The 23,656-nt window shown below is 39.5% G+C and overlaps 4 protein-coding genes across 17 annotated transcripts in view; 2 read left to right on the top strand and 2 right to left on the bottom strand.

Moving 5' to 3' along the window:
• The window catches only part of LOC124061552 (cat eye syndrome critical region protein 2 homolog), a 37,851-nt gene extending 34,877 nt beyond the window's left edge, over positions 1-2,974 (top strand). For both annotated transcript variants that reach the window (XM_046393471.1, XM_046393469.1), the window contains exon 19: positions 208-2,974. The gene's annotated coding sequence lies outside the window, so the exon portion shown is untranslated. The remainder of the gene's footprint in view (positions 1-207) is intronic.
• Positions 2,975-4,665: 1,691 nt separating this feature from the next.
• Positions 4,666-10,670, top strand: ada2a (adenosine deaminase 2a). 11 transcript variants are annotated; one of them, XR_006843825.1, is made up of 11 exons: positions 5,426-5,759; positions 6,036-6,255; positions 7,048-7,261; positions 7,344-7,471; positions 7,593-7,683; positions 7,833-7,941; positions 8,820-8,977; positions 9,134-9,336; positions 9,455-9,746; positions 10,182-10,330; positions 10,431-10,670. XR_006843825.1 is itself a non-coding variant. In XM_046394196.1 (10 exons), the coding sequence occupies exons 2-10, from the start codon at positions 5,456-5,458 to the stop codon at positions 9,543-9,545; spliced, it is 1,518 nt and encodes a 505-aa protein (XP_046250152.1). In that variant the 5' UTR covers positions 4,666-4,779; positions 5,442-5,455; the 3' UTR covers positions 9,546-10,670. The 11 variants fall into 11 exon arrangements, 4 of the variants coding, with proteins under 4 accessions (XP_046250152.1, XP_046250151.1, XP_046250153.1 ...); XR_006843826.1 differs by having other exon boundaries at positions 10,258-10,330; XR_006843828.1 differs by having other exon boundaries at positions 9,455-9,627; positions 10,258-10,330.
• ribc2 (RIB43A domain with coiled-coils 2) lies at positions 9,958-12,915 on the bottom strand. Of its 3 annotated transcripts, none has more exons than XM_046394200.1 (7): positions 12,702-12,915; positions 11,834-11,915; positions 11,382-11,663; positions 11,143-11,261; positions 10,687-10,851; positions 10,408-10,574; positions 9,958-10,314 (listed from the first exon to the last, which is right to left on the bottom strand). In XM_046394200.1, the coding sequence occupies exons 1-7, from the start codon at positions 12,816-12,818 to the stop codon at positions 10,245-10,247; spliced, it is 1,002 nt and encodes a 333-aa protein (XP_046250156.1). In that variant the 5' UTR covers positions 12,819-12,915; the 3' UTR covers positions 9,958-10,244. The 3 variants fall into 3 exon arrangements, with proteins under 3 accessions (XP_046250156.1, XP_046250154.1, XP_046250155.1); XM_046394198.1 differs by having other exon boundaries at positions 11,343-11,663; positions 12,702-12,911; XM_046394199.1 differs by lacking the exon at positions 12,702-12,915 and adding an exon at positions 12,271-12,681 and having other exon boundaries at positions 11,343-11,663.
• Positions 12,916-13,151: 236 nt separating this feature from the next.
• Positions 13,152-21,990, bottom strand: LOC124061882 (probable polypeptide N-acetylgalactosaminyltransferase 8). The gene is made up of 11 exons (XM_046394192.1): positions 21,601-21,990; positions 20,656-20,989; positions 20,259-20,425; positions 19,163-19,349; positions 18,000-18,197; positions 17,751-17,865; positions 16,059-16,244; positions 15,835-15,972; positions 15,606-15,698; positions 15,332-15,502; positions 13,152-15,193 (listed from the first exon to the last, which is right to left on the bottom strand). Exons 1-11 carry the CDS (start codon positions 21,776-21,778, stop codon positions 15,074-15,076), a joined length of 1,887 nt encoding a protein of 628 aa, XP_046250148.1. The 5' UTR covers positions 21,779-21,990; the 3' UTR covers positions 13,152-15,073.
• Between the last annotated feature and the right edge of the window lie 1,666 nt (positions 21,991-23,656).

The following is a 23,656-nucleotide window of genomic DNA, read 5'->3' on the forward strand; positions in this document are numbered from 1 at the left end:
TATCACCCTTTTTTAAAATATAAATACAGTGCCATAGTTACCTGCTCCTAAGGATATGACCATGCTGCCAAAAGACATTCACACATCTCTGAAGGAACCAGTACACAGAAATGATACCATGATGCTGTCGAGTCACATTCATGTTGTGTGTCAGTGAATGTGCTCACATTATAGATGTTTAACTTATTGTTCTTCTTCTCCTTTCAGACATATTATTATCAAGGAACATCTGGACAAAGCACTGAGCCAGCAGGAAGAATGCTGACTGGGTTGACAGAGACTGTTTAAGAGACGCTTTGCACCACATACATCTCTTACTGATTTTCCTACACTGGACAAAATCTTTTGGCTCTGTTTAGCTCACCACTGGACTTGAACATCCAACCAGGCAGCTGGTATTACTAAGATAATAAATGTGAAATGTTATTGAGCCCTGGAGAACGATTCTCTTTCCACTTGCCCTTTTACAAATGGAGCTCAGGGTCACTTACAGAACAGCTCTGTGGAACCGGTATTGATTCAGAACTTGCTCGAGGACACTTCAGCGGAGTTGGTTGCTTCCCAATGGGGAACATTTGAACAAGGGTCCTCCAGCAGAAGAGCGACGTGTTTTACCACTAGACCAACCTGTTAAACACAGGGGACACTGCGTTAAAGAACACTGGACAGCCCTCTCTGCTTTAATCCATTAAAATATGAATGGGTGAAATGCCACTGAACTCAGCCTCTTGTCCTGTGGTGCACAATAGAGCTACTGCAGAACTGAAGAGGACTGAGATGAAGACAAGAGTGACTGTTGATTTTACTGCTATTTTCTCTTCCAACCATATCTTTAAACTCAGGTGTAGAAAAGGAGGTACTATGAGACTGTCACCCTAACCCAGTCACAGGTCCCTTGCAATTGCCTTGGTTTCCTTTGTGAATGTATGAGTGAATGTGTTGACGATAAACTGTGTGCAGCAGATTAGCTGCATGTGAAAGGACACGAACATTGATATTTGATATTTGAGTATAAACCATCCTGAAAAAGTCCACTTACTGTCCATTTCCACCCCAACTCTTACAGTGTTTCTCTGTTTGTGGAGTAAACACACTTTATATGCATCTATCAAAGCGCTGCCTTCATTGTTAAGAATGTCTTTGATTAGCAGAGAGGGACTGGCAAAGATGGCGCAATTGGTATCTACCCTTTGAAATGCACTATATGGATTTTGTTAGTCTAGACATCCTCAAATCCAGTGGCCTTTGATAGTCTTATTTTTGGTCAGACACATATATGTATGAAAATATATCCTTACCTCTTGTCCCAGATGAGGGATTTTTAAAATTGTCAGAGAGTAACATGTCCCTCTAGCTGGTATATGCACATACACAGAACAAACACACATGGAATCCTCCCGTTGTTTGACATTTGTTGCATTCCACTTCCAAATTGTAGCGTTAGTTCTTTGTACTTTCACAGCTCTTTGCATGGTTGTTTCTTTAAGTGCTTCCTCTTTCCCATGTCAATACTAAACGTATCCTCAGGGTGTACAGTTCCTATATACGGGTATTTTTCTGCGTTATTTGAAGGAGCAGCAGCATTAGGAAAATGGGACTGCAACTGTGGCCAATCAGTCCACCTCATGTGAAGAACTTTTAAGAGTCTGTATTCATTGTCCATAACAATATTTGGTTGGCTGAGCACACTGCCAAGCTATTTGACTTTATTCCCCCCCTCAAAAAAAATCCTGTTCTTATTTTTGTCAGAGTTTATTAGAAGTGAGATGGATCATCATTTGTGTTCTTCTACATTCCCATTGATCTGATGAAACTGTTTGTCATCACAATTAAGATCACAATCTACCTCAGCTAGCCAGTCTGTGGCATCTACATGGTCCGACCGCTCCTTTTCCTCCTCTGCCAGCCACTCGTAGGTCAACATTTTGTGAGCAACGTGTGATTTCAGCCTTTTAGGTTTTAGGCTTACAGAACTGATAATGAAATGGCCTTACAATACCTTACCATATTGACAGAAATCCTGTCAAAGAAAAGCAATCTTTCAGCGTACACTACGGTTTTAATGGGACAGTGCTTTCATTCTTACTTAATTCTAATGCCATCATTGGAGTACAAGGAAGATATTACATCATATGTCTGAAACAGGACTCTGTAAATTGGTCTGTTTGGTTGTACAGTTTGCATGCCTTCCTGCCTACACGTTCTTGAAAGTAGACAGTAGGCAGTGTTCCAGCCAAGGGTCGGTTATGGGCCGCGTAAAATTTGGCGGCATTATGGCAGAGTTCCTTAGCAGTAGGTACCTTGTAAGGAAATATTCAAGGAAGGGTGATGGAATAGGAAAGTGCTAGAAGCTGTGAGACAGTTTCTAAATGTGTCACACAAGACTTCTCACAGATGACTCATTATTTTGGTAAAATAGGGAATTGTTTTAATATTTAGTGGGCCTAATAGGGCCACTTTGGAGGTAGTTTGTTCCTGTGCTGTCTAATGTATGAAGGACAGTGTTAATTTTAAAAGTCTGTGAGGTTGTGATAACGGTCTTATGGTGTACAGATGGTGTGCGCGTGTATGTGTGTATGGATGTGTATGTGTATCTGGTGTGTAGAATCTGCACCAGATGATCGGATGTGTGCATTCAACTCTCACTTTCCTCTCTGCTGTCATGTCTGCACTAGTGAAAACCATTTAGATGTGATTAAATGTGAATCATATTTATTTGCTCTTTATGAATTTTTGTACATTTTTGAACTTGTTTTAATATAAATGTGGTGTACGTTTCCTTTTTTCTCAGTGTTTTTGTTGTTTTTAAGCAGTTGTCTTTTTACCTCAGTAGCATGGTGGTATTGGAAAAAAAAGACATTTCATTTTTAAGTGAGGTTTACAAGTTCTTATCTGATCGACAGATTATTTTGGAAATGGATTGGAGTATTTTCTACACTGTACATTTCTTAGAAATAAATAACTTTTCTTGAAAGAGTTATGTTTATCATTGTCAATAAAAATCATCTTGGTGAAAAAAGATACTATTACTGCTCACATCTTATAGAAGCAAGTCAGTGGATTTTTCCTCCTTTAATTAACTCTGCTGTGATAAATGGACACAAAACAGGGCTGTGCTGTTCCGTAGTAATGGGGCATGTATCTGTAAACTCTTGAAGAAACTCCAAGGCCAAAGTAATGAAATGCAAACAGACCAAACAAAAGAGCCAATGCAAAGCGGTGCACTAATCTATTTGTGTGCTTCACACCATCGCCTTCAATTAGTGCTTATCCTCTTGATGAACACCCTGCACAGATTGTTTGCTGCTTTGTTTGACGCTCCTCACGTCTGCAGGAGTCGGTGATGTGATGTGACGTCAGAGTAAGAAAAAGCAGCACAGCTCCTCTAGCTTCCTTTAAGGCGCTGTGAGTAAGCTAACAAGTAATATATTCTTTTGTTCAGGCCTAATGAGGACAAACTTGGCAGTGGAAAAAAAATGCAGATGAGGCATGTAATTAAGCCACTTTAATTGAGTAAGCAAATTCTGAATGTTGGAAAACAAAAGATGTAACCGTAAGCAAACAGCTTAATGGTAAAAATAATTATGTGGTAGAAATAAATGTTTACTGATGAAGTTTTCATCTCCTCTTTATCTGTAAGAATATATTTTTCTATGGAAAAATTATGGCTAATCATAGAAGTAAGTGCACTAAGATAAGATAAGATAATCCTTCATTAGTTCCATAACTGGGAAATTGCAGTATTACAGCAGCAATCAGGGTATAGAGGGTGCAAAGCATGCAAGGATAAGGGAAGGATGTGCATTCAGAAAGAATAAATACACAGTAAAACAAGTAACTGCGTACAAAAAAAGAATAAATGTGCATTCAGAGAAATAAATACACAAAGTATCCACAGCTGTACACAGTACAGAAAAGAAAAAAGACTATTTACACTAGCGTCCCTCAAGTTATGATTAGTGGATGGATTAATTATTGTACATATTTGTTTCATGTTTGTTTCACTACTTCATTCTGTCACTGACAAAAACATGTTTGTATTTTATGAACGTATTACAATAACTTCAATCAAACTCTAAAAAACCTTGAATTTCCTTGTAAGGGAAATGTTTACTAGGAGGTGTGTAGCCAAAACAACCCTGAAAATATTTATTGACAGATGTTCATAACTGAATCATTGTCAGGAATTATGTATTTGACTTTTTAAGTGGTCAATCCTTCCATCATATGATCACCTGTCTTGTTTGGAACAAAGCAAAAAGCAAAATCTGGAATTAATTGAGTATTCCCATCGAAAATATTTAATAAATCATGATTTGAAGTGCTTTTATTTAATTAAGAAAACTTAGTAGTGATTTGGAAAAACAGGTAACAGGTATGTATCATCTTTGTGTCACTCGACGGAGAGCTGTGTTTGTTTTGATACTCGTGTTGTGAAATACGTTTGATTATCATTAGTTTGTTTTAAATGTATTATGCTAACGTGTTACAGAAGGAATCCATTTTCATTTGTATTTGTATTGTTTCGTTAACATATCACTATGATATGTCTGCCAAAAATCAAAAACAGCTCAAATTGCCTCACCCATGTTGGTCTATATTCCCTAATCTTTGTCTTGCTGATTATTATTTACACTGTCAATAATATACACTTATTCATACGTCCACCCTCCGCCAATCAAATAGTTACCATGTTCAAGATTTAGCCAATCATAGGGGGGTGGGGCGGGACTTAGGTGCACCCCGTATTAACCGTTTGCCTGACAGGCTAAGCGCAGGGTAAGTTGCACCCATAAAATTTGAAAACATAGACCTTATAGTAACCCCCTGTACTTCGGTGCTGTTGTTTTGCTCGGTTGTTGATTATCGTCACACTGCCGCCTTAAAGTAAGCCGTCCGACAAAAGCATATACGTATTTTCCGCTGACATCGTCGATCAAGTTTTGCCACGGTCCACTGTTTTTAAAGTGACTTAGCTGGCCTGTTTACGTGCTCGTCACCAACTGTAGGGGCTCCAGCTAAGCTAGCGTTACCTTTTGTGCTCTAACCTGCTGTTAAGATAAAGCTAGCTGACAAATGTTTTACTTTGATAAGCAACACAGCTAAGATATAAGTAAGGTAATGTAACCTTAACCGCAGTTCTTGAGGCGGTGTCTGTTTAACCTATAACTGCAATTTAAATCAAATGAGATGAAATTAACCTATTATTTACTTCGTTTAATGTTCCCTTTCCCTCTTCGTTTGTGTTTGAATCTTATGTTTGAACGTTGTTCATAACCGGACGTGTAAACGTGTGGGAATCATTTCTGAGAACAACTGGTGTGTCAGGTTTATTTTTTTTTTATCTCAGCTAGGCTAGAATAACTTGTCGGTTTTCGAGATAAGCTTTCTGACGTGTGTTCAACGTTGGCCTTAACCCCCTTTAATGTTGTCTCTCAAAGCGAGCTCTGCACACATGGCTGTGTTGCTACAGCGCCCCCACGCGGCCCTGGCCTTTCTCTTCTTGTACTGCCTGACCGGTGGCCTGTCCATCCCAGACCCCAGGCAGAGACAGGCCCTCATACAGCTGGAGGCCTCCATGCAGACGGGTGGACAGCTGGTATTGACTGATGCAGAGCAACAGCTGGACGCTCTTTTGTTTAAACTGAAGCAGGAGGAGATAATGAGAGCAGACTTTCCTCCCGCCATGCACTTCTTCAAGGCCAGACCCCTCATCAGGACCAGTCCCATCTTTGGTCTGCTTCAGAAGATGCCTAAAGGTGGGATAAGTTAAAGTCAGAGTTGGTTTGTGCATATTGCACTTTTGTCACAGCTTTTGCGACAGTTGTTTGCTTGCAAGCTGTAGTTTATAGCATTTTGAATTTCCTAAAAAAAAAAGCAGCTCTAATATTGTTTCAGTGGACAGAGTTGGAGAGAGGACAGTCGCAACATTGGGGTTTCTCCACTCGGGGAACATTAGCAAGATTTTAATTAACACAATCAGATTTGTACTAATAGTGCCAATTTGCTTGTTTCTTTATAATTCTATAATTCAGGGGGAGCCCTCCATGTCCATGACTTCTCCATGACTAGCGTGGAGTGGCTAGTGAAGAACGCGACCTATCGGCCCCACTGCTACATGTGCTTCACCGACAACGATTCCATCAGATTCATCTTTTCATCTCTATGGCCCAAATCTCTGCCACATTGTTCTCCCTGGATCCTGCTGGAAAACCTCAGGGCCAAGATGGCCAACACCACAGATCTGGACAACAGGTGACTAACTCATCGATGTAGATCAGAGAATACAAATGTTTTATTCACAGAATATCATATAGTAAAACACACACAGCACTGTATGTCACCACATCCTGGTGATTGGATGTATAATACTTGTTTAAAGTTCCATTTGGGCACATTAATATGTTTTTTTTCTGCATTTGCGCACATTGTCCTGTGTGTCCCAGTGACCTCAAATGCACCACTTATCATTATTTCCACACAAGGTAAGCAGTTAAAGATATCAGGGCTTGTTTTCCTTCTTTATGAAGAAGTTATTTACAGTGCTGAGGCCTTGACAGCATTTATTGCTTTTTAGTCTATCTGTATTTTATTGCTGCAATTGAGTGACTTTAAACAAGTGTATAATTACACTCGTCTCCTTCAGTTACCTGAAACCTGAAGGGAAAAGAGGAAGTGTGTAACAGGACATCATTTTTTAAACACATGAGTCCAAAGAGACTTTATTGCTGCATTAATCACTGTTTAAACATCTACATCTTTGTTTCAGTTTCATTATGAGCTTGGTTTAACATGATATGGTTTGTATTCAAAGGCTCCATAAAATCATCATTATATTTCCATTTGAAGACAAGAGCAGTTTGATTTGTCGGGACAGGCAAAAGGCTCGAATGTTAAGACATTGTGTTGTACTTTGTTGTTAGACCTCCTTGTGCAGGTCACCCCTGCAGGTGTATTGTTTCCCCCAAAGTTCCTATTCTTTTATACATACATATTAAGAAATAACTGACACAGATAATCTAATCACAAGCATGTCTTCACTCTCAGCATCATGGGCAACCTGACAATCTTCACCGACCAGGATCCAGAAACAGTGTACCCCAGTCAGGATGTGATATGGAATAGGTTTGAACAGGCCTTCCTTGCATTGTGGGGTCTGGTCACATATGCTCCTGTGTTCAGAGACTACTACTACCAAGGCCTGACTGAGTTTTACATGGACAACGTCATGTATCTGGAACTGCGGGCTTTACTCCCAGAGGTACACTAACACCAGGCCTGGTGTGTTCAGTGCATTCATTCATCTGTTCATTTATTGCTTTTAAGTGTTTCATTTTTCTCAGATATACGAGTTGGACGGCAGCACTCATGACACAGTGTGGACTCTGAAGACTTACGAGGATGTCACCAGGCAGTTCACATCAGAGCACCCAGACTTCTTTGGAGCAAGAATCATCTTCACAGTCCATAGGTGACTGCTTTGAATTTCCTTACAATGGATTTTACTTTAACCTGAATGGCATCCCACTTACTGTCTCTCTAGAAGACATGAGAGGCTGTTGATATTCACTAATCAACACTGTGCCTTTCAGGGGAGTTAATATCTCTGTGATGACCGCAGTTGTGGAGGAGGCTATGAAGCTACAGAGAGACTTCGCTGATATCATGGCTGGTTTTGACCTGGTGAGAGGCAGTGTGTACAATCTGAACTGACTTTTTAATATTGCTTAAACATTTAAGCTTCATTCAATCTAACCCCGTTTTCAATCAGCGAAAGTAAAGCCATGTAATAGCATGACTTTTCTGTGTTTCCTCCGTCTCTACATGTACAGGTGGGCCATGAGGACAGTGGCAAACCCCTGTGGTATTTCAGAGATGCCTTGTCACTGCCAGCAGAGAGAGGGATGCCGCTTCCTTTCTTTTTCCATGCTGGAGAGACTGGTGAGCTCATCTCATCTCATATTACTTAAGCATTCAGTTTGTACACCCACAATATTACACTTACTGCTGCAAGTAAATCCATACATGCTGTAAAACAGATGAAGTTTAGCAATAAACAAGGTATGTGAAATACCAGAAAATTTGAAGTACAAAAGCAATATACAGTATTTTAAAATGTGACTTAAATGACAAGATAGTAATGTTGTTTTTTAGGTAAGCTGCCACAAGGGGGGACTATTACACATAGAATAATAATAATCAAAGTTAGTTGTGTATGTTCATATTCTAAGAGTTCTTAGAATCATATTTAATATTTGAATGTCAGAATCAGAATTGTCTTTATTGCCATGTAAGTGAAGAGATTTCACATTACTAGGAATCCGTCTTGGTGATTGGAGCACACATAACATATAAGAACGAGTAACTTATCATAATAGAATAAAATAAGATAATATAGAATAAAGTAAAACAAAACAAGATAAAGTAAAATAAATATGGTTCTGGAGGTAGTACAAGAGTGAATGTTGATTGCACACTGAATTTTTTTGGGAATTACAGTGGACAGCTTTGTAATTTAATTAACAAAGCAGGATGTATTTTCAGGCTGCTGACAGTGTGTAGGCCCGAAGCAAAAATAACATATCATGCAGACCTCATAATAAGCACTATATAATATATATATATTATATAATATATAATATCTATCTGAGTGGGTTTATGTCCTAATCTTCCTATTTATCCTATTCCAACTTGCTGTGAAACGAGAGAAATGAAATCTTTTGCAATATTTGAGCTGAGGGAGAGGATATATGCTACGATCACTAAAATAAAATCATCCCAAAATAAGATGCATTTTCATTTCTCTGTACTACACGAAGAACTTGAAGGCACAGACGTGGACCAGAACATGTTGGATGCTCTTTTGTTGAACACCTCCCGTATTGGCCATGGATTTGCTCTGCTTCGCCACCCACTTGCCAAAGTTCTATCCAAGAAGAGAGGAGTGGCTGTGGAAGTTTGCCCCATCTCTAATCAGGTACGACATCATCCTGTAAACCATCTTGTGCAATAAAAATATCCATGTTTCCCATTTACTACAGTCTAATAGTTACTGTCTTATGAAACAACAATGCTGTGACTGAATTGACTGTGCATTTCATCAACAAATATCTCCTGTTCTATCCTCACTCAGGTGATGAAGCTAGTAAAAGATCTGCGAAACCATCCAGCAGCTGCACTGATGTCAGAGAACCACCCACTGATCATCAGTTCTGATGACCCTGCCATGTTCGGTGCCTCTGGACTCTCTTATGACTTTTATGAAGCTTTTGTGGGCTTTGGTGGCATTAGATCCAGTATAGGCACCCTCAAAGAGCTGGCCATAAGCTCTATTAGGTGAGTTTCAGCTGAGATGACAAAAACATGGATTTTACAAATTACACGTGACTTGTACATGAGTGCTTACATGCTCCAGAAGACGAATTTAGCTAATATTTCCCTATGTGTCTTACAGGTATAGTTCTTTGACTGTGAAGCAACAGGAGAAAGCCCTGGCTCTGTGGCAGAGAAGATGGGAGAAGTTTGTCTCTGAAAATGCTCTTTGAGAGGAGCTTGTTTTTATTTAAATGTTGTCTGTATGGCAATCTGCACATGACTTCATGCTTCATTTGAGAGAGGAATGCATAGGTAAATTTGAAATGGAAATGTTAAAACCGTCTTTCCTGCTATGACAGGTGGTATCTGCTGTGAAACAGTGCTTGTCCCATGGTGCCACAAAATGGAGTGGATGAATGCATTACAGACAAGTGAGGGTGATTACTTGAAGTACACATAGGAAATGTCTGGTTTTATAAGGGATTTTTACTGTATTTGCACTTTAAGAGTCACGTTTGCCTTTGTCAGATTTCTTTTAGTGGGTTTGTGGTTTGCTTGTGTTTTGTAAGAGTGAAAACCTTGTTAAAATCGTTTAGATTTTTAGCTGTCATGGATATAAACAGGCATAGTTGAACTTTGAAGTGAACAGAAGCTGACATTTTAATCTAAAAGTCAAAAACTCAAAACAAGTGGATCATATTTGCTTTAAGGTATTTTTGGAAGCATTAGCCGAGCTTCATATGAACAACTGTCAGTGTCATCCAGACAGATTTAAGTGTTGAGAGCTGCTGAACTTGAATTTGACAGTTAGAACCAACTGTTGATTTACTGTGTGCTTCAGTTTCTTCGGTGTTCTTCTCATGTAGCATCACTATCAGTACTGAGCCACTGTAATGAGCCAGTCATCAGCGCAGCCTGTCATCCATCTGTCATCTGCTGCAGGTGTTGAATTTGGAGAAGAAGCTGTCGTCAATACGTCCTCTTTCAATGTCTGCTTTCCTTAAAGTGACACACAGTGAGACAGTGTTTTTTTGTTTGCTTGAATATCTGCTGAATGTAGATCTGAATGAAAAATTCCTTAATGTTACTCACTGTTCTTTCTGTGCCTGTGCCAGTTTGTTGTTGGTGCTGTCCAGGTGTTGTCTCAGCTGCTTGTTGAGTCTTGCCTGCTGTCTCTCTATCAACAAAGCTGTACGAGCCGAGTCCCTGCGGATACGATCGAGTTGCTCCTCTTCTTGTTTTTTCTCTAATTCCATCCTCTACAGACACACAGATGACAAAGACAGACATGCTCACCCAGCAGCTCCCCGTGGATTGCTTTTTAAATTATTAAACTTTGAGTCTTTTGAGTGTCATTTGTTCTTGTTTTACCTTTTTCTCCTCTATTTGATATTTCTGGAACTGGACAGTGTGCTGCAGGCTCTCCGGAGGGGCTCTCCTATCACTGCCGGGACAGAAAATGGGCCCTCCCACCATGTCCGGAGTGGGTTCATTCACTAAATCTTCCAGCTGTCCTTGCTGTCGCTTCTCTTCAATCTTTGCCCATCCAGACACAGCGAAGAAGGCGGGGGTGACAGAAAGTGTTGTTACTGCATCTCACAGTTCAAATCCAGCTCCATTTGAATGTATAAAACTAATCAAAATATCTTCACTTTTTGATGAAATATATCAGCGAATGAAAGAAAACATAGTACATTAACGCTATGCCATGTATAAACAAATAGTAAGATGGTGGTGCATTTCCGAGCTCTAACACTAAAATTTTTAAATTAGAGGCTATAGGTCCATGTTTTCAAAGCCTTCATCTGAATATGAAAGTGGCTTTACCTTGGCCAGATTGTACTCTCGAGTGGCGACAGCTTCTGCTCTTCTCCTCTCCAGCTCAAGGTTCTGAAGCTGTAGACATTGGTTGTTCATTTCTACTCTTCTTTGGTCATAGAGTTGCTCTGAAGAAGAAGGAGAGAAGACGAGGTGAGCTTGTGCTTTGTGTGCATGAATTTAGCATGTGTATCTCAAAGAGGATCTACCTTCCAGCTTTCGTTGATGCCTTTCTGCTGCTCGCTCACCCTGCTGCTGGATGAGCCACTCCCTGAGCTGCTCCTTCTGTCTCTGCTGTCTGACCTTACTGTCCGGGTCCTCGCCCACCAGGCCAGGGGGCATCATCTGTGTATCGCCTCGTTCTGTTTTTCTACAGCGGTCTGGGTCATTCAGGTCATACTCTCTCTGCTTCCAAGGCTGCTGGTTCTGATGCCGGTAGTCAACGATAGCCCTTTCCATCGCATGCTTCTCCTTCACTTGTCTTCTATGGAGAAGGCCAGCTGTTTTGCTATTATGAAGCATTTCTGCATCTGTATGGAGAATAAAAGATCCCACACACAGACACCACAATGTGCTTCTTTAGAAATTATTTTTCCAGTGAGACACTGTTCTCTGTTAGTGAGTGATATTATAACTTTTTTTGTTAGGTGCTAGTCTTTCCAATAATTCAGACAAAATCACTGAAATGATGCTAATCCACCATAAGCATTTTGTTCCTCTTTTGCTGCCTCTTCTTGTTTCTTCTTTTGTCTTATCTGCATGTTGAGGGCTTCCTTGTCAACCTGTAAGCAGACCACAGCTGTGACAGCAGTTACAGTACATTTACTCAAGTATTCTTTGAGTCTTTCTTTTCACACCACTTTCTGCTTCCATTGCAGATTGGAATGTTGTACTTCATGTGTGAGAAGATGTTTGCATATGAAACTTACAAATGGCTTGTAAAGTATGATGTTTTGCTGTAAATTAAGGTGCCCAACAGTATATACATGTACAGCTTAAACAGCAATGATTGTTTCAGCCATTTTCATGCATTTGCTACTTTTACTTTGTCATAGGAGCTTAGTCTACTACAAGCTACTGAGGGGTTTGACCCCGGAGCGACCTATCTCATGCGCCAAGTTGTCCAAATTCTCTTACTAGATCAGGAATGAGTCCACACGTCTCCACTGACTGTTCCATCATACGAGGTTTATTGTCGGTGCAACAATAAAATGTGTCCATTCATCCTCCAACATACAACACCTGTGCCCCAGCGGTCAAAAACCGTTTGCCCTTCCGGGGTCACACAACACCTGATGGCCCCAGATTTCCCATTACATATATACCCTTTTATGGCCTGAATGACCACAGCGCCCCCTATGGTACCCACAACAAATACAGAGTCACCATGCTTCCCCATAACATTGCATTTGGCTCCTACATACTTAATAAACGGAATAGCTCAAATTTAGCTCCACATTAGCCAATTGTAACAATAAAACCATAACAGTAAAATCCTGCTGTAAAAGTAATGTACAATTAATAATAACGGTAATGATTTCTAACAGTAAGGGGCGACATTAGCTTACCCCTATGGTCCTCAGTTTGTCATTAAAAATCCTCTCGTGTCTCTCGGCTTCCGTTTTGCGCCGCCTCTCCAGAGTTGTTCTAGCGACTTTTTCTGAGAGTAATTCAACGTTAAGCATTTTGAGCTAAAGTGGTATATTCAGTGTGCGTTGCTAAACAAGTCCTATCGAAGACACGACAAACAATGTGGTTGCTAAGAAACCAGAGTTCGTCAGTGTTCGTAGGATGACGTCTTTCCGGCACATGCGATCACATTTTGACACACGATGCAGCTTGATGCGTTAAAGCGCTTCTGTAAAGCGACTGAGAGAAAACACACACAAACCTTATAACATATTTGTTTTCTTCAGAATTCCAAACACACTCTTATTTAAACACTTCTACTTTTATGGAAGTCATGCTTTGGTTTAGAACAAATAGTTTCTTTTAAAAGAAGAATTCAAACATCAAACTGTTTTATAAATTAATTTTAATTCCAAATGGATATGAACACAAGCAAACATTATTTAAGAAAACATTATTAGCCTGCATTGAGCTGTGCAGGAATATCCCAACTGCCAACCCCCATGATCTTACAATATGAACCAAGTCCTAAAAATGGCTGCCTCTTCTCTTCACACCTGAGATGTCAGATCCCTCCAAGAGAGATTAAAGGTTATTTTATAGTTCAACAAGCCTACAGAAAATCTGTATAAGTGGGGTCTTTGTTTGACATTAATGCTAGGCACTGTGAAAATCCCCATCCAGTAATTGTTTAAATAGTTTTGTGAAACTTAACGTCCAAGAGAAAAGACAATTTATCACCTTTTTTTAAAATACACAACTAAATACATTTTATATAACGACCAAGTTAAATACGTTGAGCAACTGTCTGATGGCAATGGATAGTGCTGAAACAGTAGCATGTAATGTAATCCTATGTGAACAATCAACAAAGAAAATCATTATTATTAATCAAACAGTATAAAGAACAAAAAGTCAGCCTGTCATCTGTCTGACTCAGCCATCACTTCTGCATGCTGGTTACACTTCTGTACTGCTGAATGTCACTTCAGACATGCACAGTAATGTTTACTCATCCATCAGTTCTTTCATTATCTCTAGCCACGGTTTTTACTTCTTCATTGGCCTTTATATCATTTACTTTTCCTTCACCTTATGATTTGCCATGCTGCTTTTCTCTGCAGGAAGGTGGATTTAGTAACAGATGATAATGGATATGTAGATGACTAAAATTAACATTTTCAAACCTGATATTTGCCCAACATCACCAAAGAACTGCATAAAATGCTTCAAAATGTAGCAGCATTTAAGGCTAGACAATTGTACAGAACCAAAACCTTTAAATTAAACTTCATTTGCTTGAGAAAAAGTCATATCAACTCCATCTCATACAGTGACAGAAAATTCAGTATATCCGAAACTTTATTTAAACAACAAAATGAGGCGAGCTGAAACTCCTAACTTTTGTGATGCCCCGGGTTTTAACATGAAGAAAATATGTAAACATTCATTTGCTTTTATAATTGGATTCAACACATTTGGTGTCTTTTGGTGAGCAGAACTAAAAGGTGGAAAATGTATCAACTTGCATTGTTAAGATGCTTTACAAGCAGCTTGGGGTGTGAAGGTGCTATGACACCCAGTGGTCCCAGTAAAGCTTGTTTTCACACATTCACGGTAAAAAAACAGCTCTCATAAGGAGAGTTACATTTGTGAGAAAATTGAATAGTCGAATATTACTAGTTTGGATTCATTTAATGATTTAATGTAAGACAAACAGACTCCTGGTTTCAGTGACATGTTCAGTAAAATCCACTGATCTGATTGTGATTCCCAAATTGTTAGGCAAATCAAATAGCCTTGAAAGTTGCCTTTTTTTATTTTACATTTGATCTGATCAGCACAGTAGGTACAACACTAAAAAAAACCAAAATTTGGACGTTGAAATGTGAATCGAGTAGAACAAAACAAGTCCGTTTGAGAGGTCCCCTGGTCCACAAAAATCAGTTTTAATGCTTCAGTTTACTATGGGTTAATATGTTATCTAAATAACTTGGATGAAGCAACTGATAAAAAAAGACAAATTATTAAATAATAAAAATAAAAGTTCTCTTTCATAATATTTCGCTCGATGTCTCACTATGGGATGCACGCCTCGCTGCAGACCTCAGAAGCATCAATCTCATTACGCCAATCCTGATTGGCTGGTACATCACTCACTTTTACATCTCAGATAGAGTGCATTTAAATAATTACACAGAGGCAGTCAATCTCATTGACTACATTTTACACATTCAGGTGTTAATATCCACTGACCTATGAGCAGAGAGGTGCACTTCTTGTTGGCCGCACACACGCACGCACACACACTTTAAAATGGTGTGATTATATTTTGGATCTCCCATCTTTGGCCAGAGCATTTCTGTATTATAAGTTTGCTGTCTTTAATCTCCAGACATCTTTTTGTCTGTCTGTTCTTCAGTTGTTTGCCCTAGAAAAGAGAACAAGTGTCAAGAGAGCTGATGCATGGTATTTCATCATATTAGATTCAGACAACCACAGCTAATGTTTTAAGTTATATGAGTCACCCTAAACTCATCCACCCTCTAATTTCAAAGTGTTGTAGTACCTGAGTGAAGTCCCAGTAAATTCCCATTCCTTCCTGCATGGCCTCTTTGCAGTTGTAAAGGCCGGGCTCAGTTTCTTTTTTGCCGACGTCAGCTAAACAGCGGTTGTCATTGTACTTGTGGGATTTGATGCCTCCGATGTATAGCTCGCCGCTTTTACGATAATAAGTGAACTAAAAATATATTTAGAAAGAACAAGTTTAGCAAGCAGATTGAGCACAACAGTGACAAACAATATTTCCTCTTTAATCTTGACACTTGATACTTGCTACTTACTTGGGGTCCATAGTAGAAGCAGGCGAAGGCGATGGGTGTGTGACCTGGTACTGGGCCTTGGTCTAAGCACATGTCAGCATCAAGATTTTTCATCTGTAAGTGAGAGAGTTAATCATTTTATCAAAACTGGTGAAAATTCATGTGTGGCAATGGATATGGCACACCCCCCACCTCTACTACACGTACAAAGCACTAAAGAACTGTGAAAAAACTAAAAAACTGAACTTACTCCTCCATATGCCAGTATATTGTCCCAGGGGTCCAACTTGGGGTACACATTTTCCAGGTACCATTTAAAAGGTTTACAGTTCAACTTTTCTCTGAGCTTTTTCCTCTCAGATACATCCCCAATGTCAATTCCGTGATTCTGCAGAGGCAAAGAATATGGCATGACGTTTGTGATATTTTGCCATCATCATCATAATTTTTGCTCTTTGATTACATTTGAAGCACCTCAAACGGTAAGTTCCAAGCCAGGTTGATGTTGTGTTTGTATTCATCCATCCAGACTTCTGCCACCCTCAGGGCATTTCTCTTCATGGCTGGACTCAGGTCACGCATGTAAGGCTTGTGGTACCTCTCAATGTGGGCTATCTTTGAGCACGGAACTACTTCAATACTGCCCCCACATGTCCACACCTATATGACCAAGTAAATAAATAAGTAACAAACAATACAACTCCAGTGATAATTTTGCAAGTAGTTAACAATCTGTGGACAGTGCTGCCACTTCATACACTCATTTAACACACCTTACAGGGCCCCATCTCCTCCTACTAGACTTCTCCTGCTGCCATTTACATTACTTTTATAATATTAAATTAATGCACTAAAATACTCATTGCTGATCAACAAGTAGTCTGGCACATAACACACAGTTAAACCACCACAACACAATGTTGTTTTTATATTTTGGATTTAAGTACAAGTTAAACAAACTGGATAAAACACGTTAATTTAGGTGGTTCTGGTAGGTTATGTTCAGTCAGAGCCAGAAAACCGAAACCGTATTATTGTGCTTATGTTCTCGTAAAGATGATGGATATTAGCCTACTATAACTTTGCCAGTCATAACTTTTTAACTGACAAATCGGGATACGTTAGCAGAATGCTAGTGCTTTATGGGCAATACCATTTGTCTTTTAAGAAAAATGAACAGGCATTAGTATTTTTTCTTTTGAATGCTGATATATAATCAACACTGTATTTTCAAAATTAAAATAAAATTTGGGCATTTTTGTTCAAAATAGGTGCAAGTAATTATTTTAGCCACTTAGCTCCATTCACTCCCATTCATTGAGGACTACCTCGCGAGTGCCCCCAGTCATTTTTTGGTACGACAGCATTAGGCTGTCCCCTACCTATTAGAAGGGCTGTGGTACGGCTTTTGAACAGCTCTAGCAGTGAATGCTAACAGGGGATAGCTCAGTGTAGAGTGCTGCAGCTGAGAAACCTGGTTTGAGATCCTTAAGGGCATTAACTGTCTCTCAACTGATAGTCTCTGTAAACACACCTGTTAGAGTAAGACTATGTACAAATATCATCCTCCAAAGGGTTCAACTGCCTACTCCCTTTTCTTGTCATAATGTAAATATCTTCTGCTACAGTGTGTAGCAAATCATTTAGCATAAACATAAAGAGACAAAGTGATAACTTGAGACTGCATAGTTATGTTAATGAACTGACAGTGACTGTGAAATAAGTCACGGTTAAATCAGTGATTTCATTAATTTTACTCAAGTTACTTTGACTGCTTTTGTGTGCTCAACAAGTACTCCTTACTTATAAAGTAATTGTTGTTCAGTGTGTGTACTATATCCACCTCTGCTAGGTAAGCTATGTTACCACTTAATTAGCAGATGTACTGCTTTGTTTTGGTTTTGTTGCAGTGTATGCATTAGGCAACATGCTGCTTCAGGCACCGGCGATGAGACAAAATACACTCCAGTTGAATGACTCATGGGTTCATCAGACACAAAAGATTGCACAGTTGGTAACCAATCATTCCTAAATAAGTGTGAAGGTCACAGTTCCAAGGCGAGAGGAGTAATTCCTGAAATCAGGATCAGAATTCAGAATGCTCTTTTTTGCTGGCCTGGGAATGGTGTCATCAGCTTTAGTATTTTATAGGTGAAGCTTACTCACACGAATACCCAGCTCAACATTTTCTCCACCATACACTTTCATTCCTTCATCGAGGAGTCCAATTTCTCCAAGAAACTTCCTTTCAGCAACCAGGATTCCCATGACAGAGGGACTCCTGAAGTGAAGGAAGATAACTGTTACTACTGTATGATGTAAAACATATCTTACAGAATAGATCAGCATAGGCCATAAAAGTCAAGCTGTTAAATCATCATCACAACAATTTAATTTAATTTCACTTCAACTTACTTTCCAGGCAATGAGCTGTCATTGAGTTTGTAATACTCGGGTGAAAACTGCTCATACATGCACCATAAAGCCCAGTCGAAGGCGTGTGCTGCTGGAAGGTACTGAACAACCTTCAGGTCATCAAAGTTGACTCTGTCAAACACAGGAGACACCACCACTGTTCGGTCAGCTTTGATCTGTGTCAGCAGGGGTTCGGCCCTGAATGTGGAAAAGGGAGGAAACATGTTTCACACATCATGACAATAAACTGAATTTAATTCCCCACAGCAGTCATTTTCACTTCCAGTGAAAAATTACCTGCGAGACAACAGGTTCAAAATTTTTGTCTTTTTGTAAACGACTTTATCTTATAATTGGGAGCTGGCATGTGTTACAGATCTGTGTTAGTCACTCCATTATTGCCTTAATATCTGCTAATTTTCTAAACAGACAGAACCCAAGTGAACACGGGTGCAACATTTGAAGTGGACGGAGTGTTTTTGGTGAAGGGAGTTTCAGAATGAAAAATGCTTAGTACAGATGCAGATGTTCATAATGTTACCCATAAGTTGGGGTTTTTTTGTAATAGTGAAAAATCAGCTTGCCACATTATTGCACTTGGCCACTCCTTTGAGTCTGTGGCTAAAAGGTTTGCCAGTCTGAGCAGCACTTGCCCATCCCTCATTACGACCACATTACCACCAGTGCAGCTGCTCAGAGGCCAGCAGAACATACTGTGGCTGTATTGGGATCAGTCTGTGATCATACAGGTAACATGCGAAAGTGTGTGTCAGTATAAATAAGGTGTTTCTTCAAAAGGCCTTCACTCTCAGCAACACTATTGTGGTTGAACCAAAGCTAAAATGTGGGGCAAGCTGACATCAACAGCACCAGAATCAACTTGTACTTGTACTTGGTCATGGTGTGGACACTTCCCTATGTAAAACTGAATAACCGTGTAGATATACGCATGTTAAATGTTGTAATGTTGTCAGTGCTGCTGGAAAGCAGGAAATCTAAGTTAATATTGCTATATGATTTAATTTAGAAGCAAAAAGAACTTACTGCAATTAATATTTATGTGTTATATAAAAACTTCTTACAGCACGTACAGCAAGTCATCAAATATTATACCCAATGAAAATGACACACATAAATCGGCATATAAAAGAATTTATTCTCACCACATCTCATGGACTTCGATGTGAGCATCCAGGATGGCCACTACGTCCGCAGTGGCAGCCCTCCACCCAGAAGCTCTGGCATAAGCAAGGCCTTGCTGCTCACTGTGCCTCACTCGTTTAATATGGACACTTGGATTCTGCTTCTCAAGTGACCTCACGAAAACGTCAAGGTCCCCCTTCAGGTCCTCTGAATTGAAAGAGAGAATGTGGACATATTTTTGATGTAATCGGAGAATAGACTTGACAAACCTTTGCTACATTCCATCTATGGTTTAGCTTATGTTGTAACTGTATCTGATTTGAAATTATAGTCAGTGAAAATAAACTGACTGCAAAAAACTAGTGTTGCTAATGTCTTATTCACCCAAGTATGTGATCTAGTGTGGACAAACACCATTTAGTATAGTGCAGTTCAGTCCCACACCACCACATACATCCTTGAAATTACTCTGTTGAGACTGTACTGTATGGCCATTGTAGTACTTTGTTCCTGGGTTTATGGGCTCTTAAAGGAATAGTTGAACATTTTTGTTATTATATTTATTTACTTTCTTCACTAAACTTAACTTCCGAAATGTGAAGATCAATACCATATGCCTGTGGTATCGATCTTCTCATCCTAAGTCTTTGCAAAATGCTAATAAGTGTAGTCTAATCCTGTTGTGTTAAATGTTTGCATTCCTTGTCTGTGTTGTTTAAACTGTAACTGGTTTGCTGTCCTCACTATGCTTGCCTGAGTAAAGAGATTCCATTTTCAAGGGACTAACTAGTTAAATATACATTGAATTCAAAAAGCCTATTCCCCCAACTGTTGAACTATTGATTTAAAGTTCATCTTCAAGTTCATTTAACAAAATGCATTAAAACTTGTAACTCAACAGAGCCTGCAGCCAAAACAGCATCCAAGAAAAGCATGAAAAAATCAATAAACTGATAATAAACTTTTTATTTCAGCATAGTGGCATCTGCTCAGTGAATGAGGTGCCTTTTCAGCTCGTCCTACCTCCCAGTAAACTGTGTAGCCTGTAAATCCTATATGAGCTTCTGTTTAACTCTCATGGGTTTGCACAATCTGACCATTTTGTAACCAACCAACCATTAGAGCTGTTGTCATCCACCATTATTATCTCCTTCAGTAGGTTTTTAGGGGTGCGGTTGATGATGCTGCACAGGGCTCTTTTGATGACAGACAGGGCCTCATTTAGGTAGATCAGCACTACTCCAAGACTTGGCAGGTCCTTTGGGTAACTCTTCTTCAAACACCTACACAAAAACAGAAAGAGGTTTTAACTAAAAAAAAAAAAAAAACAAAAAACAAAAGAAAAGTAAGCTGAACTTTATCTAAAGACAAGCTATGTGAACAGAAAGGTGAATGGTGCACTGGGAACAATACAATGGGTTGAGCTAATAAGGGACTGCTTACTTAACCTTTCTCTGTGTATAAAGTGTAATGACAGCTCTGACATCATAGGACATAATCATGAAAGCTATACCTTGGCTCTCTGGTGTCTGGAAGAGGTCGATCTAGAGGAAGGCGATCACTGAGGAAAACGTTATATCCATAGCTGTCAAACAAACCCTGTGCCTCTCTTTGGTCCTCCTCAGACAGATTCTCTCCCCACTCCTTGAACAAGGCAGATTTAGGGAACAGTTTATTGGGCGTTTTCTCTTTGGGAGCCTCCTTTTGGTCCTGGATCTTTGCTTCAGGTCGTCCTTTGTGCTCATGGTGCTTTTTGGCTTCTGACTGTTTGACCTCTGCTTCTTTTTTCTCTTCAAGCCTTTGCTGCATGGCATCCTGCTTTTCTTCCAAAGCTGTCAGTACTTTGTCTTGACAAATGTGAGAGATTGAGAGCATGATCACTTTGTCAGATAATACTATTGCAATAAATAAATCAAGAAATTACTTCTAAACCACAATAAAGCATTTTCCTTGAGATTAATATTCTCTTGATTCAACATAAAGATAATTTCTAACATATTCAGGTTAAGTTACAGCCCTACAAGAAACAAAGATGAAAACATCAGTAAAAATACATAAAGCATAATAAATATACTTTTATAAATATGGAAATACATAGAAAGAGGATTTGTTCCATTCAGTAACCCATAAATGATGCACTTCTGTTAAAAATGATCTCTTCTGTTATTAATAGAGAGCAAATCTCAAAGTTCAATAGCAGCCATTCATATAATGGCCTATTACAACACTTCATAACCAAGCATTTTCCTTTCTCTAAGCGAATAAATGGTGACACACATACAGTGCAGTGAACTAACTTTTTATCTTTACACTAACATGTCTAACAAAGTCACCGCGAAGCTAAGTCTCTTTCCATTTCCCCATCTTCAAACAAAACCCCCCAAAACAAACAAACGTACAGTAAGTTGTAGCCTATGGGTGCGCTACAGGGGGGAGATAAATCATTGTCTCCACTCACAGATATGTTTGATGCTTGCCTCCAGGTCAGAAAAGCTCCTGATCATACGCGGCGTGTCCAGCTCTTTGTCACTCACCACTGTACGATCATATCCACTCTTTAGAAACATGCCCATGCAGAGGACGAGCCCAATGCCCATTAATGTGAGGGCTGGTCGCTTTATCCACACGGATCTCATGCTGATAACACACCGACTGACCCCCGGCAAGAGGATGATATCCCACACTGCACCCGCAAAGAGCGGGTTTAGATCACTCTGACTGACGGACACCAAACAGATGGCGAGATGTACATGATGGTACTTTGGCTCTGTGAATAATACGCTCTGAGGGTTGAAAGCGAGCGACTGCGCAAGGTGAGACCTGTCCTTTCCTCTGCTGCCGGCCCATATTTGGCATAGGTGTTTCTGATTAGTGGGCGCCGTGACGTCGTGACGTTACCTGCGAGCGGACAAGTAACAAATAAAATCTCACCAGAAACTGACACGGTTTGCGAAGGAAAACTTTTAGGGGAAAGTGTGAGAGCAAATTAAATCCATTTATAAATAGCCGAATCTGAACCATTTCGTCATGTGTTTTTTTCTCTCTGGTGAAGTCAGGTGATCACCAAAGTTGATGGGAATGTTAAAACAGTGCACTGAGTTACGTCTGTCATGTAGTTGGTGACTGACACTGCCACATCACAACAAACCTGTCCTGGATTGAAAAGTGTTGGCATTTTATGTTCACTAAGTCAGATTCACTGTGCCATCATAATGTTCTGCAAAAATTCTTTCCTGGCCATTATTCAACAAACAGAAGGAGAGATTGTGTGTCACATTTGATACTGAATTGGTGACACTAAGCTTGGGTGTCCACACTGAAACTGTGCTGGTTGTATAGATCTTCTGTTATGTTTCGAAATCTGGAGCTTCTTTGCAGCAACATCCAATTGTAGTCAACCATAAGCTCACTGATTTTGCTGATATCTACGGGTGACTGTCGTAGCTCTATCAGTCACTACTCATATAATAAACATACTATGAGTCTTGACAGACATGGACAGTTTGAGCTTTAAAGCATATAAACCTTTTCTAACAGACCATCCAAATAAAGGTATGAACCTGAAAATGAGCATAACATGTCCCCTTTAATACAGAAGAAATCATTTAATCCTGCAGCTAAACTAGGCGATTAAGTGCAAAAGACAGAGAGTCTGCAGACCGAAGTTGCTCAAAGATATTGAATTCACTGACACCACAAATTGCACTGAGGCTTGCCACTTCATGAACGTCTGGATAGTTAACATCGTGAGCTGCTAATATTAGGTGTGGTTACCTGCATCATCCAAAACATGAAATGACATGACACAGTCTGACTGGAAGTAAACATCTTTAAATGCCAGCATCTATGTGGATCATGTTGCCAAATGTGCGCAACGGGGTTTCACAATGAATATAGCAAATATAGCACGACATCTTGTTAATGTGATGAAACTTAGGCAACTTTAAAGCGCAAAATATGAGCTGGCCACATTTCAACTACATTTGTTGAAAACTACTGAGGCTTCTTTCCTCTCTGTGTTTGGTTTGACACATTTGATGACAAATATCCATCCATTATTCCCTTTTCCTGTGCACAGACACAGACTGGAGTCCACCTGAACCCCCACTGATCGCACTGAAGAGTCTTGTCAAAGATAGAAACTAATGCACGTATAATTTTACACATTGTCTGCTAATCTATGATTTGTCATGTATGGCCATTTGAACCTGGGCTATAAAAATAATTTGAACCCTTCTCTTGATCTCTGCCTTCCCCTAATATTGTCATTGATATGAAACAGTTCATCAGCGGGAAAATGTGTAGAAATGTCTTGTGGAAATTATGATCTCCAACCAGCTGAACTGAGTTCTGCTAAAGTTGAATGTTTTAAGGGTAATCACTCAAAGTTTAAATTTAAGCAAGTTGGATCCAGTTTTTCATCCCTTATTAATACAGTGATGGATTTTATGACTTTGGCACCTCCTACTGTTAGTATCTGAAAAATATACAGTGCTTAAAGGATTTAAATGATG

Source organism: Scatophagus argus, chromosome 7 (genome assembly GCF_020382885.2).
Source record: "Scatophagus argus isolate fScaArg1 chromosome 7, fScaArg1.pri, whole genome shotgun sequence".
In the NCBI taxonomy this organism is placed as follows: Eukaryota; Metazoa; Chordata; class Actinopteri; family Scatophagidae; genus Scatophagus; species Scatophagus argus.

Bases quoted from the DNA above. Each gene is read 5' to 3' on its own strand.
- ada2a (XM_046394193.1), top strand. From the start codon at position 5,426: ATGTTGTCTCTCAAAGCGAGCTCTGCACACATGGCTGTGTTGCTACAG. The intron at 5,760-6,035 runs GTGGGATAAGTT...TCTATAATTCAG, and splicing joins GCTTCAGAAGATGCCTAAAG to GGGGAGCCCTCCATGTCCAT. The intron at 7,262-7,343 runs GTACACTAACAC...CATTTTTCTCAG, and splicing joins TGCGGGCTTTACTCCCAGAG to ATATACGAGTTGGACGGCAG.
- ribc2 (XM_046394198.1), bottom strand. From the start codon at position 12,818: ATGCTTAACGTTGAATTACTCTCAGAAAAAGTCGCTAGAACAACTCTG. The intron at 11,262-11,342 runs GTAGATCCTCTT...CTTCTTCTTCAG, and splicing joins GCATCAACGAAAGCTGGAAG to AGCAACTCTATGACCAAAGA. The intron at 10,315-10,407 runs GTGAGTAACATT...TGTCACTTTAAG, and splicing joins GCACAGGCACAGAAAGAACA to GAAAGCAGACATTGAAAGAG.
- LOC124061882 (XM_046394192.1), bottom strand. From the start codon at position 21,778: ATGAGATCCGTGTGGATAAAGCGACCAGCCCTCACATTAATGGGCATT. The intron at 17,866-17,999 runs GTAAGTTGAAGT...CCTTCACTTCAG, and splicing joins GACAGCTCATTGCCTGGAAA to GAGTCCCTCTGTCATGGGAA. The intron at 15,503-15,605 runs GTAAGTAGCAAG...ATATATTTTTAG, and splicing joins GCTTCTACTATGGACCCCAA to TTCACTTATTATCGTAAAAG.